Consider the following 13,341-nt stretch of genomic DNA (forward strand, 5'->3'; position numbering starts at 1 on the left):
TCCTGATAGGCGTTGAGTCAGTAGTAGACATGCCACCCCTCACCAACACCTAGGGCCATTTGAGGAGAATTTGACGCTCCATCTCTACCAATCACGATTCGTTCAGCTCTGCTTTGGGCACTCAACTACTGAGTTTCCTTTTGTGCTACATCTGTTTTCGATTTTGCGGTTGAAAATCTGCAGCTAACGGCATCGCCGAAGCCTGTTTCACGGGGTGCACTTGACAGACTCAGCAACTGACCGACTCGAGTGCTGTAGTCGTTCGCTATCGCAGTGAGAAGGTATATCGTGCTCTTTCGCACATGTGATTACGAAGCACAAACTTCGCCAAGTGGGTAGAATCCTGGTTGCATATCCGTTTCTGCAAAAATCATAACCTCTCTCAACACGACAACGGAGGAATCCAACGTAAGCAAGTCACGTTTTCAGCACGCCTGATTACGGCATGGTAAGATCGCACCTGGCGTATCGTTGCGCCGAGATTGCACTTTCTTACTATCTGTCCCCACCCTTCCCGCTTGGGTATACTATGTTTATTGCAAATCTCCACATCACAATACGTCCAAGTGAAAAGTCAGTCGAAGGATTTATGACACGTTGGATCTGATCCACTTTATAGCTTTGAGTAAGCCTTATCTTCTGTGGTATTTGCGGTAGTACTGGGATGTGCGGGACAATCGTAGCATGAGCTTTCGCCAGGCGTCCCATAGCCGCCTGGTGCATCCCCTGCTCTTTGCTACCCGCCACAGGGTTGCAATCCTTCGCACAGTCACATCGTTTTGGACCCCACGTCAAACACGCTTTGTAAACGGTGATTTGCAGAGGGCATGGTCAATCCAATTGAGCAAGCATAACCTGTAAAGTCAGTATACAGTGCGGGCGCTCGAAATCCTCAAATTTTGAAGATGAAATGTACAGGTTGAGCATGTAAAGCACTTATCGATGCTGATGCACGACAATCAATTCAGACCCCATGGGCGGGTTTTCAATGTTTGAATAGTGGAATCAAATAGTTGGGACATTAAGAGCCAGAATCAATATACATTCCATCCAACACATGACACATATCCAGAAACTCCGATCGCTATGCGCACATATGCAAACCTATTGTACCCAATATTCTCACTTCTCTGACAACTTCTCAAACTTCAATTTCAAGCCTCGGGGATACAACGGCCCAGCAGGTGTCATCCTACCGTCCCAAGTCTCATCTACCCTCCATCTGCACCCCCTCACCAATTCTGCCAGAGTAATTCTTAGCTGCTGCATCGCAAACTTCTGCCCCAAACAGGCTCTTCTTCCACCATGGAAGCTGATGAAAGAGCCTTTGGAGTTGGCGCGACGGTATAGGTGGCTGATCTCCTCGTTCGTGGTACCCCAGCGCTGCGGCTTGAAGTCATCGGCATCATCGCCCCAGAACTCAGTATCGCGATTCGTAGAGTATGCGTTGTAACCCATGTAGACACCGGAGGGTACAGGTATCTTGTTGCCAAGTATGACAGGTGTTGTTGTACGGCGATTGATAAGCTGTGAGATCGGAGGAAACATGCGTAAAGATTCGTAGAGGACTGAGGTGAGAAGTGGCAGGTCGTGGAGATCGGTATAGGACGGCTCGTAGTCTACGTGTGCATCGGCAGGGTAGAGGGTTGAGATCTCTTTGCGAACCGCTTCTTGGACTGATGTATGCGTGCCAAGCAGGTACATAAGGGACATGAGCGCGAGCTGAGGGTTCTCATGGCCGGCTAAGAAGGTGCTGACGAGGTTGTCGTCGAGATCCTTATCGCCGAGTATACCTTCGCGATGCGAGCCAAGCAACCTACAAGCAACGTTCCTGTTGTCGTTCTCATTACAGACGTGTTGGGAATGTCCTTTGGATATGGCAGTGCGGAGAGTGCCGCGGAACTGCTTGCTGAGCACACGACCGAGCTTCCGAACTTCCAATGGTAAATAGTCGAGGAATGGAAAGTTCATGAAGATAGGCTGGAAGATGATCGGCTTGATCTTCATCTGAATCATATGTAGCGGTGCGTCCACATGCTGCAGCGTCTCAAAGCTTGAGCTATACAACACTTCTGAGAGATTGGCGAGCGCATATCGGTGAAGAAGTGAGTATATTGGGATGCCGTTGCCGCCAGCAGTCTTTGATTCGCCCAGAAACATGTTCCTGAGCACCCTGGAGTTCTTCCAGATTTGTTCCGAGTCCTGGTCAGCTTGCAGAGCGGGTTTGATGACTCGTTGGTAGAGTCTCCATTTCTCGCCATGGGCGCTGATGATGTTCTCGCCCGTGTACTCGGCGAGCACACTATGCGGAATCTTGACTTGATTTCCAGACTTGGCATAGATTTCCTCATGCTTGAACATCTCCGCAATGTACGCGGGTTTGGTTACTAGTATGTTCCTACAATTCGACATGCGAAGTCAGTGTGTGCCGCAAATGTGTTAGGTACATTGGCGAACTGACCATTGTCCACCAAAGAATAACTTGACCGCACCATATCTGGCCAGAGGTTCCTTGAGATATTGTCGGTATAGCTCAGCTTGGTCAACATCCTTGAAAAGCGGTAGAAGACCATAATAGAATGGTATGGTTGGTATGTTCTTGGGAAAATTACGAGGTGGTGTGAAAAGGTAGACAAAGAATGAGAACACACCGAAGACGATAGCGAAAGCGGCGATAAACACCAGCGAAAGAGACGAAACCATGATGCTCAGTTGCTACAAATCTGATAGTACTGACGACGACTGTTTAGCCAAAGCATATATGGAACTAGCCGCCATGCGAGAAGGATCTCAGCCCCAACCCGGTAAGTTGGGGGCGGTGTCTCTAAGCGAAAGCTGAAGCGAGATAGGCTGGCGCGCATACCCTGCACGCCAGCTCCATGCACCTACTTTTAGAAAATAAGGAGTTTTGGATGGTAACGTTCGGATCCTGTTGTAACACCTGGGTAGAAACAACCGTTCGTTGTGGGGCTGGCAGGGGCGGAGATCCTTCCACCCAGGTTATGCTGCCAAGCAGTGCATACGCCTGTCGTGGGGTCATGATAGCTCTGCCACGACCACCTGTCTGGACTTGTTGTTGCATGATGGCTCGCTGAATCCTGCCGTATGACGGACGTCTGTGCAAGATAACTCGCCGTCTACTCGCAGAGTTACTTCAGCTAGCCCCAGGCAGCTGCGGATGCCAAGTTCCCTAGTTATGCATCCCGGCTGGCAACAGCATGCCATTTGTCCCACTGCAACAGCAAAGCATCAAGCGGATCCACACTGCCGCCAGGCATGTTGAGCGCGACGGCCAGTTCAATGGGCTGACCCGATGCGTAGCGAGATTGAACGGTGCCGTAATTAGCGTACCAGTCGGTGTGCGGAGTGCACGAGTTGTGGCTTGTCGCTGATGCCATCCGCAGCTGGCTGGGGCGAGCGCGCTTTGACCGAGTGGAGCATCACCTTTGTGATGTTTGAGACATGTGTGCTGAGTCTCTTTCATATATTAGAAGCCGGCTTGTTTGCGGTTCTGCAGGCCAGTAAACAGCCCCTACAATTGCTCAACGCACGCCTCTTCATTCCATCTCCTTTGTTCCGACCCTTAGCATTTTACTTTAGCGAAAATCTGCTTCTTATCGTCAATCATTTACCATGGCACCACTAAACAAGTCCATCAACACCTACCACTGCATTCAGGGCCTGTACTGGAGGAATGCCTCTGGTGAGCTCCTGGCGGTCGAAGGCAGTAACTCCAAATCCTTGCCAGAAATCTGGACACAATTAAAGGATATCGTTTGCTCCACAGAGAGGCAATGGGCCCAGCTCAATCTTCCCTCTGGCAAGTCCATCAAGACTCTCCAGATTACAGCCGATATCCCTGCTCTTCTTAACATTCGTTCGAATTACCCTCCCTCATATCAACAAGAAGAACTCTGTACCCAAGTATCCGAGATCGAACACGAGAATGGTCTCTTCTTAGGTATGCTGACATCGAGGCCGAAGTCTGTCAAAGCCGACGGCTTCGGGGTATGGGCAGAGCGCTTCATTCTTCTAGAGACTGAGTTCCAGCCATTTGCGAACATCTCAGCATCGACGACGCCATGGGCAGCAAAACACCGAGAGACATGTGCAACGATAGCCGATATCTTCGAACGTAGACTCAAAAACGTGTCCAGGGACGACCAATGGCATGTCTGTGGAAAAGAAGCTTTCTTAAACCGCGTCTACGGCTACGTCGACAAGAACCTTCCCATCCAGCTTGCCTTACCTGCCTTCCCTTGCAAATCGCCCAATCCGAATAAAGTTGGGGGCATCATGCCAGATCTAGCTGAGCATATCGCCATGGACGCACTCCATGAGTTCGTCAAGGAGGTCAATACGGTTTACGAGCCTGGTGCGACTATGTGGGTTATCAACGATGGCCACGTGTTCTCCGATTGCAGTAAGTCTTCCCTAGACGCTATCTTCTAGGAACAGTACTAAGCATAGATGACAGTCGGTGTTGACGATGAGATGATCGACACATACGATGCTTGCATGGCTGCGATATACAAGGAGCGCTATCCGGAAGATGTCGGCCCTGTCCCGAGCATCAAGTTCAAGGGCCTGAAGAATATCTTCTCTGCTGACTCTGAGGGCTTCCAAGGTCTCCAGAAGCTGCTCCTTAACTCTCATCAGATGCCGCACCCTGTGAAGACCAAGCTCACTGGCGATGCCGAGCTTTGTCGCAAGCTGATGTTGGGGATTGGAGGGCCTGACCGTGCGTATATCCGTCAGTTGATCGAAAAGCAGGAGCCCGATGCTCTTGGTCTCTACCGCGGCCAGACTCGCTTCATGTTGGAGGACCTTGCAGACATCCCTTCAGTCAAGTCATTGAGCGGCAAACAAAAGAAGAAGACTGCTGCTCTTGTCGCTGAAGAAATGATATCTCGCAACCAAGCCTACTCAAACCTGACTGAGCTTCTGCTTCCCAACTACGTTCGTTTGTCCATCCACGCACACAACAATGCAGGCCCCAAATTCGCGATCCGGCTTTTACCAGCAAACATGGTTCGCGCAATCGACTCTCTGGAGACGCGTCTCGAGCCAAATCCGGTCTACGAATACCAGCTTCCGACACCCTGGCACAACTGCATGATCAAGGTAGAGGGCGACGAGTTCATGTATCTGGCTAAGGCTCAAGTGGCCAGAAAAGCACTGGAAAGTCCAGACTTTGATGGCTCTTGGGTTGACGGTCCAGATGGATCGTACTTCAGCTTGAAGCGCAAATCGGCCGCAACGAAGGATGCTGTTACGCTTCCCGAGCTTATCATCCCGGGATCTACCCCCACAGAGAAGATCAGTGTCTTCAATCAGAACAAGAAGAGCACGATCGTGCTCGTCACACCCATCACCGAGAAGAAGCGACCCATTATCATCTGTTCGCCTGTCGTTGGCAAGAACAGCCCAATTGTGGTCACGTCGCCCACCGCAGACGGACAGAGACCTATCGTCATCTGCTCGCCCGTTGGTCGCAAGCAGGCCATGTTCTCACCGATCGCTGATAAGATGCGCTCTCCTATCGGTTCCCCCATTGTGCGTAGGAAGACATCCGTTATCGCGTGCGATCCCGCCGCAGGCAAGGGTGCTACCGTCACCGTCTCACCCATCGACCCGAGTCCTCTTAGGCGACAGGATACGCATTTTGTTCAGTCGAAGGAGAAGAACAGGTTGCGCAAGCTCATTCCAGTCATCTCCATGCTTCGTTCGATTCGGTCGCAATCTTAGGGTGCGCATAGTGGTTCCGCTGCAAGTTGCGCTTTCGCATTGTCTGTTTCTGCGCTTTCATTAGCATGTTGTAATTTATGAAGTATGGTGAGATCGTCACCTATATTGATACCTCGATTCCAATGCGTTCGGCGTTTGGGCGCAAGGGCGCCTCTTAGGTCATCTATTCATGAAATAGCGAGTCAGGGTTCGACTCACGATAGTTGTATACAATTTGTGGCTTTAGTGTATTCAGTGCTGAGCGTATGGTGATGACATGATTGCTGTGCATGGATGAGCGGGCAATTAAGACGCGATCGCGTTCGTGGCTCGGGCATTTCCCCACACCCCACACGGACCGTCTGCACTGGTGTCTTTCTTCGCCTATCTACTATTATGGTATATCTGACATTGTCTATGCAGGAACTTGCGCAATCTAGCGCAACACCAACCACGCATACCTGCGAAAAAGATGAACATATTCGACTCCTGAGCAAGATTGTATGACAATGCTAACGCGATCCAGCTCTTTGCCAACACGCTTTTGTGAAGCTTTCCCACCACACCTTCGCCGACCCTATGAGTATTCTCATCGCAGATTGGGAATTCACCGATATAGAAATGTGGCTGGACGCCTTTCCCCATATTTCATCAAAAACTTCGTGTGATCGCAGGCTTTGGGACTGGCCAAGAGTTCCATATTGTTTGTGATAGAGTGCACGAGACGAACACCTGATATGTCTACGTGACTCAATCGTGGAAGCTTCAACATACAATTGTGTATGTGACCAATATGATTCAAATAGCCTCAAATTGCATGGTAAGACTATTGTCTAGCACTTTGCTCAACAAATCTCACAAATCTCACATACACCATGGGTGGCCTTTTACAGTTCATCTGGCCTATTGTGTCTCTTCTCTCTATCCCCCTCGTCTCAGCAGTTTGTAAGAGATCACTAATTAGGTTGGAAAGCTAAGAAAAAGGCTGACTTTATCAGTGTCGAATACGCCCGTACCGCGCACCTATGGCATCGTTCTCTTCCGCATGTTCGACATGCTTGATGTATACGGTCCATCAGAGATCCTTCAATTCATCGGCGGATCGTACCCGACAAACATTGTGTACATCGCCGAGACCCTGGAACCAGTCACCACGCGCCCAGTAATGGCTGCGATGAATCCACTGAACTCCTCCGTGTATCCATCTCTCACGCCTACACACGTGTTCGAGACAGCACCGGACCTAGACGTTCTCATTATTCCTGGCGGTCCGGGATGGCGCAACCCAACAAGTTTGAACGCTACTATGGCGTACATCAGGGAAACTACACCGAAAGTCCGACAAGTCCTCACTATATGTACAGGGTCAGCTCTGGCGGCTCGTGCTGGTATACTGAATGGCAAGAGAGCTACTGCGAACAAATCTTCCTGGCCAACGACAGTAGCAGCCAATCCGAATACAACATGGGTCCCGTCTGCTCGATGGGTGGAGGATTATTCAAGCTCACCGCCTATCTGGAGCTCATCCGGAGTCACAGCTGGCATCGATATGATGCTGCATTGGGTTGAGAAGACGTATAGTGCAGAAAACGCAACAAACATTGCGCGATTCATCGAGCATGTGAGGATTACAGATCCAAGCATTGATCCATTCGCCAGGAATGAGACTGTGGCTGAGCAGGCATAACAGTCTGGTGGTTCAACAAATCATGACTAGAAACAACACTGATAACAGTGAGATACCCTTTTAGTTGGTCTTCTGTCGTACCAACACCGCCAAAGAGTCTTTACCCAGCCAATCTGCCTTGACGTTATGTGACGTGATCTATGTAAGCCACGTTGGCCCACACAGGACTGCTCTTTGAGACAAAGATTTCTCAGTGTTGAGAGCCACAACGCACTGATATCATCGCAAGCATACCGGAGTTTTGTCGCTTGGCCAATTTGTCGTTGCATCCAATACGCACAATCGCATGCTCATATGGCCCAACCCCTGCAGTAGTTCGTCCTCCCCTTACCCTTGCCAGACTGGCACCCATATCACCGGGATGCAGCCGTACGATATTCTGCTGCGCTTGCAATATAAGTCCATATATCGCACGTTGACTTGGAGGTATTCTGCCTGTAAGCTGCAGTCCCAACAGATGCACGCAAGCGGCCCGTTCCCCTCGTTTCACCAACAAACATCCACCACCTGTATGGATCCAACATCTCGCTGCATTTCAAGACCTGTCAGGCCGTGTCGACTTTTATCTTCACGCAGGATTCGGAAGGCGTGAAATGTGCTCAGAAACCTTCTCACCTCATTCGACCTCTAGACCTATTCCGGAATAGCTTTCTGCAGGTCGCCCCTGCTTGTCAAGTCTCAACGACCACCACCACCGGGATAAGCGGGTCTCTTGCTGCGCTATCTTACGATATGGTAGGCTGAGATGGTTGTGTGAGGTGTTCACGCAAGGCTGTATTTGGTGGACGGTCTGTGAGCACCACGCCACGTCGTGATGATGACCGTAGAAGCTTTCTGGGCCTGCGAAGTGCACAGAAGGTTGCATCACCCGAAAAAAGGCATAACTGCCGTGCCTTCATTGATATTTGATACATTCTTATCTTGTGTGATTCCCATTCTGCCGTAAACCCTCCTCAGTTTCCCCAGCTCCTGAACGTAAACCACGTTGTGGTGATTACTGCTTCCTTTCAACATCTATCGCGCTTGGAAACTTGCTCATAACTTGCTCAACCTTACTTGAGACGCATTATTGAAGTAGATTAATTCCTTGCGTTCTTCCAATTTCCCAGTAGGTTCCCAATCTTGTGCAGTCCCTACGATATAACTTTGAACCCTCTTCTCACCTCCTTCCATGCAGGCGCAAGCAATCATGTCAATGGATATGGGTATGTCGACGGCTCCAACAAGCACAGGCATGGCTATGCCGAGCATGACTATGACACCGACAGCCAGTGGCATGATGCCTATGGAAACCTCATCAGGCGGTATGGGTGGTATGGATGATGCGATGGACATGATGGGTGGATGCAAGATCAGTGTAAGTCCCGTTCCGTGTACGTGCGCTATAGAGAGCCCCAGCTAATATACGTATCTCACAGATGTTATGGAACTGGAACGTAATCGACACATGCTTCATCGCAGAGTCCTGGCACGTTCGCTCCAAAGCCATGTTTGCCGGTTCCTGTATCGGTGTCGTCCTCCTTGTCATCCTTCTCGAGTTTCTGCGCCGCGCAGCCAAAGAGTACGATCGCTACATCGTCTCACAGTATTCTAAGAAGTTCGTTCCCTCAACAATCGGCTCCTCTGCCTCTTCTTCATCAAGCAATGACGGCACGACTAAGACTCCCGCCACTACAACTACATCCGCTGCTCGAGCACCTACACCCACCACAACAAGCAAATTCCGACCGAGCGTTATGCAGCAGGCGATTAGAGCGGCACTGCACATGTGCGCATTTGCCGTGGCCTACTTCGTTATGTTGTTGGCTATGTATTACAACGGATACTTCATCATTTGCATTTTCATCGGTGCATATCTGGGCTACTTCATCTTTGGATGGGAAAGCTTCAACCTCAGCAGTGGCGGCGATGACCGTATGCAGGAGAACGCTACGGTCTGTTGCGGATAAAAAGACATGATATGGTCGATTCAGTATCGCACGGTTGTTGTAGTATCACATAATTTGAAGATGTGCGAAGGAACAAAGACTTCACAGGATGGAAGAAACACTCGCTACGCGAATATTGTGTTGGAATAATTGAATTTCTCATCTGGTATCACTTGAGCGTCCTAACGCCCCCCTTCCCCTAGTGATCGCATGTTTTCAAGAATCAAGTAGATACGGTTTGTTCGAAACCATCTGCGCAGGATTAGTGTACTGATATGTGTGTAATATGACACGACTTCACTCACCTTGTCACGCTCTCTGCGCATCCTCGCCTCGCAGTTAGCTGGCTTATTTACCCTACAAGTCGTCAGTATAATTTCCATAGTGGATAAGAAGGTATGACATACGGGGCAGCCATCGCAGGTGCAAGTGGAGCCGCAGTTGCAGCTACCGGAAGCACAGCCGCAGTTACCCTTCATATTGATGGTTGTTGGGAGGTGGTTGTTTGGTTGAAGAAGGTTGTTATAGTGAAGATTGAATTGGTCTGGGATATGAACTTGATTGTTGTGGTGTAGAAGATCATAACAGAAGGTAAGCAACAAAGTCTTTATATACCCAAAGCATGCGCGACTTGTGCGGCAGCAAGGCAAACGCAGGGCAATTCGTGCCACCCCTTCCCTGGGGCAACGCCGTCAGCGGCGGCTCCCGTCCGTGGGCTTCAGACAATTTGCCCCGCATCACACCGTGTTTGTGGCAAGATTGACTATAGGCTTTGGCCTCACTGGTTGACATCTCCGTTTGGCTCCATGCGCCTCCTGCCCACTATTGGCTCCCACTCGTGTGCGTACATTGTGCGATTGATTGGGTGGGGCGTGAGGGACTTGTGCGGCGATCTGGCCGGTCTTCTAGAAAGCGCCAGGGCTTGCCGCGGTGAAAAGTGGAGTTGCGTAGTTTGTGCGGATGGATGCCAAGGGATCCGGACCGTAATTCAAGCGGCATTCGGACCTTATGTCCTCTTCCGTCCCGCGACAAGGGACATGAGCGTCATGAACATGCTGGGCGAAACAAGTGGGATGATTAAACTTCCGGGTTTTGTGGCCATGTTGTCCTTCAACATTTGCCCAAGCTATGCAAATGAATAGAGGATGCGTAGGGAAGTCCCAATCAATACCTCGGTAAAGTCTACCATGAAGGGATAAGTAGAATCTTACGCTATATCTCTCTATGAAAGTCGATAGTGTTTACCATGAGAGTCATTTCTGGGGATGGATTCAATCCACCAAAATGCGCTGTTTCGTACCTCTCAAGCTGGGTAAGCTCATTTGAGTTCTTTCAACCAACAAACTTGCCACCGCAGTAGACGCAAGCATCGCAGGCAAGGAATAATACTCGAGCCAACGTAACAGGAATCTGCCTCCTTTCGTACAGTCCGTCCTCGTCTTCCGGGTCGTCGCTTGCTTGGTCCTCGTCCATGTCTTGTTCAGCTACACTTTCCCGATCCGCTCCATTCAATGAACCACTGTCCCTGTCTTTTCTACCGTTCGCCTCTAAGAGTTCTCCATCTCTTGTCACATCAGCCATAACTACATCGCCTCCAGTATCTAGACTCTTCTTGCTGTCCACATATTCCTGGGCCATGACACACTCATCACTCAAGAATGGAGTATTACATATGCCACAATATTTGGTAATACCTGGTGCTTGGATGGCCAGAAAACTCAATCCGCATCTGGGGAACTGATGGCCGTTGGTGCAAGCTGCTGAAGCAAGGTCTGTGAAGGGTATAGGGGCCGAGCAAAAGTCACATGTGTCTGCTGTTGAGGTTGCTGATGTTTGATCCGTCGAACTGCTGCTGTCCATCACACCAGTAGTGACTGTTGGAAGATCGTTGTCTTCCAATGTATCGTTGTGGCTCATGGCCATGTTAACGAGAGCAATGAGTTGCTTGTGATGTATGACGATTTCTGCACTGAAGGGAGTATTTGAGAGCGATAGAGGAACCTGTTGCAAGGCATGAGCGAGACGATACGCGATAAGTGTCCTGAACAGGTCTTTCTGGATCTGTGTCTTGTATGCTTCAGATACGAGTAGAGTGTAACGGTCCTTCAGTATATGCGCGTCGAGAAAGGCAGACAGTTTGAATTCCCTTATGAGCGAGTCGAGATTGTTGACATCGGAGTACGCTGTCGATGTCTTTGCGCTGTTCTCGGGTCGAGAAGGAGTTGTATAAGTCTTGACGAGCTTCATAACCATCTCTTCTGCGAATGCAGGCATATCATCGGGATCCTCGACAGCCCCTTCTGCCAGTTTCTTAAGACTGTACGTTATACCCTCAGCGGTGACGTCCTCGTTTGGAAATATATCTCGCCGCTGGCTACCACGTCGCAAGGAGCTGATCGCCACGGTGCCGCTTCGGTCAGCCGGAATGCCATACTCGATCATATCAGAAGGATGTACGCTGTTGCATGCGGCGATGAAGTCGCCTAGAGGTGACCTTGTTAGACCCCACACTTTCGCTTTGCTATTTCCTTTGAGTCCATTCTTTATACTGAAAAGCGCCAAGTTGTTCTCAATCTTCTCCCGCCAATTTGGAACACCAAGACTCTTCAGGCCATCGTATGTCTCCTCAAGAACAGCGGTCGGATTGTGGAGGGTCGATATCAGTGAGCTTATGTGTAGGCGAGGTGTTACTGTTTCGGTCATATCCCAGACTACACCAGAGATGGGGTCCCATCGGCCGTCCAGATCATGCGTGCTCTTTGTGATAATAGAAGCGTCGAGGGCTGATATCGTCAAGTATACCAGCTCCGTGTTCGTGAAAAGGGCAAGCTTTAGTCTGCTTCCGCTCTCGGGCTTGTCGAACCACTTCATTGGCCCATCGTATCGGAGTACGTAGCCTGTGTAGATGACTTCATTGTCCAAGGTCATACGCCCATTCGTGTACGTGATTGCCTGAGCCCGTACGTCTTCATTCGTAGCGTATACGATTACGGAATGATGGGAATCGTCACGAATGATCCAAGGACTCCATGCAATGTGTGAAATATACCTTTGCTGTTTAACCATGTCTTCAAAAACGTTGGGTTTTAGAAAGATGGTATCTGAGGGCAGTGCGAAAGATTCATGTATCAGAACATCTGCCCTCCAGTCTCGCTCAGCTCCCAAGGTGGATGTTGGTGATTCGATTTTCAAGAAGACTAGGTAGTTGTTGTCATTAGAGACAGCTATCATGTGCTGACCATATGACAGGTGAGTTCCAACGACACCAGTCAGTTCCGGACCAGGTAGAGCGGGTGCCCAAGCGAACGCTCGAATGCGGCTTCTCAAACGCAGTCGTTCTTTAGTTGATACTGTCAAGTGGCTGAGCTCGTCATCACAATCTTCGAAGTGATCAGCAAGTGCATCGTTGATGATGAGCCGCCGAGCCCAGCTTCCTTCCTCTTGCAGTTTGCCTTCGGCTGACCAGATCGAAAGCGTCAGATTCGTAGTAAGAGCTGCAAGTGCACACTTTCGGTGTTTCGCAAGGCCAGGCGGCGACCACGCAATGTTGATGGGTGCACTATTCGAGATTTCCTCTCCAACGGAATAGTTTGATATAGGCGCAGGCTCTTTGAGTGGTAGCTCGTCGGTGGAAAACAAAGGCACCTTGAGGGGTACGTGTTGCCACTGAGGGGCAACTTGATCTCGCTCAAAGTCGATGGTGTTTGGGAACTACCCAGCTATTAGTAAGAGATGCCTTATGTATGCACGCGAATAGATCACAACTCACGAGCAGCTCCACGCGCTCATCCGACGCTAATGCAATGATGCCATCCGGAGACCAATCGATTGCGTCGACGCAGGCTGGCCAACATCTCAGCACTGTCACGTCCGCCATGATCGCTCATGAAGTCTTGGAAAAAGCGGTCCCTGTCGTTTAGTGGTTCTGGTCATGGCTCGCGGTAGTGAGAGCGAGTGCGTAAAAGTTTTGACTAGCGCGGAATTGCGGAGCTTGCTTGC

At 50.0% G+C, this 13,341-nt stretch overlaps 5 protein-coding genes across 5 annotated transcripts; 3 read left to right on the forward strand and 2 right to left on the reverse strand.

Moving 5' to 3' along the window:
• Positions 1-1,122: 1,122 nt before the first annotated feature.
• Positions 1,123-2,703, reverse strand: AA0111_g2528 (Cytochrome; the record flags this gene model as incomplete). The annotated part of the gene is made up of 2 exons (XM_028648309.1): positions 1,123-2,398; positions 2,462-2,703. 2 exons carry the CDS (start codon positions 2,701-2,703, stop codon positions 1,123-1,125), a joined length of 1,518 nt encoding a protein of 505 aa, XP_028509903.1.
• A 930-nt stretch (positions 2,704-3,633) lies between these two features.
• On the forward strand, positions 3,634-5,748 carry AA0111_g2529 (hypothetical protein; the record flags this gene model as incomplete). Its single annotated transcript, XM_028648310.1, has 2 exons — positions 3,634-4,423; positions 4,478-5,748. 2 exons carry the CDS (start codon positions 3,634-3,636, stop codon positions 5,746-5,748), a joined length of 2,061 nt encoding a protein of 686 aa, XP_028509902.1.
• Positions 5,749-6,602: 854 nt separating this feature from the next.
• On the forward strand, positions 6,603-7,414 carry AA0111_g2530 (hypothetical protein; the record flags this gene model as incomplete). Its single annotated transcript, XM_028648312.1, has 2 exons — positions 6,603-6,672; positions 6,726-7,414. 2 exons carry the CDS (start codon positions 6,603-6,605, stop codon positions 7,412-7,414), a joined length of 759 nt encoding a protein of 252 aa, XP_028510204.1.
• Positions 7,415-8,603: 1,189 nt separating this feature from the next.
• AA0111_g2531 (hypothetical protein) lies at positions 8,604-9,363 on the forward strand (the record flags this gene model as incomplete). The annotated part of the gene is made up of 2 exons (XM_028648313.1): positions 8,604-8,771; positions 8,833-9,363. The coding sequence occupies 2 exons, from the start codon at positions 8,604-8,606 to the stop codon at positions 9,361-9,363; spliced, it is 699 nt and encodes a 232-aa protein (XP_028510205.1).
• Positions 9,364-10,674: 1,311 nt separating this feature from the next.
• Positions 10,675-13,219, reverse strand: AA0111_g2532 (hypothetical protein; the record flags this gene model as incomplete). Its single annotated transcript, XM_028648314.1, has 2 exons — positions 10,675-13,053; positions 13,112-13,219. The coding sequence occupies 2 exons, from the start codon at positions 13,217-13,219 to the stop codon at positions 10,675-10,677; spliced, it is 2,487 nt and encodes an 828-aa protein (XP_028510206.1).
• Positions 13,220-13,341: the final 122 nt, after the last annotated feature.

Source organism: Alternaria arborescens (assembly GCF_004154835.1).
Source record: "Alternaria arborescens strain FERA 675 chromosome Unknown contig_4, whole genome shotgun sequence".
Lineage (NCBI taxonomy): Eukaryota > Fungi > Ascomycota > Dothideomycetes > Pleosporales > Pleosporaceae > Alternaria > Alternaria arborescens.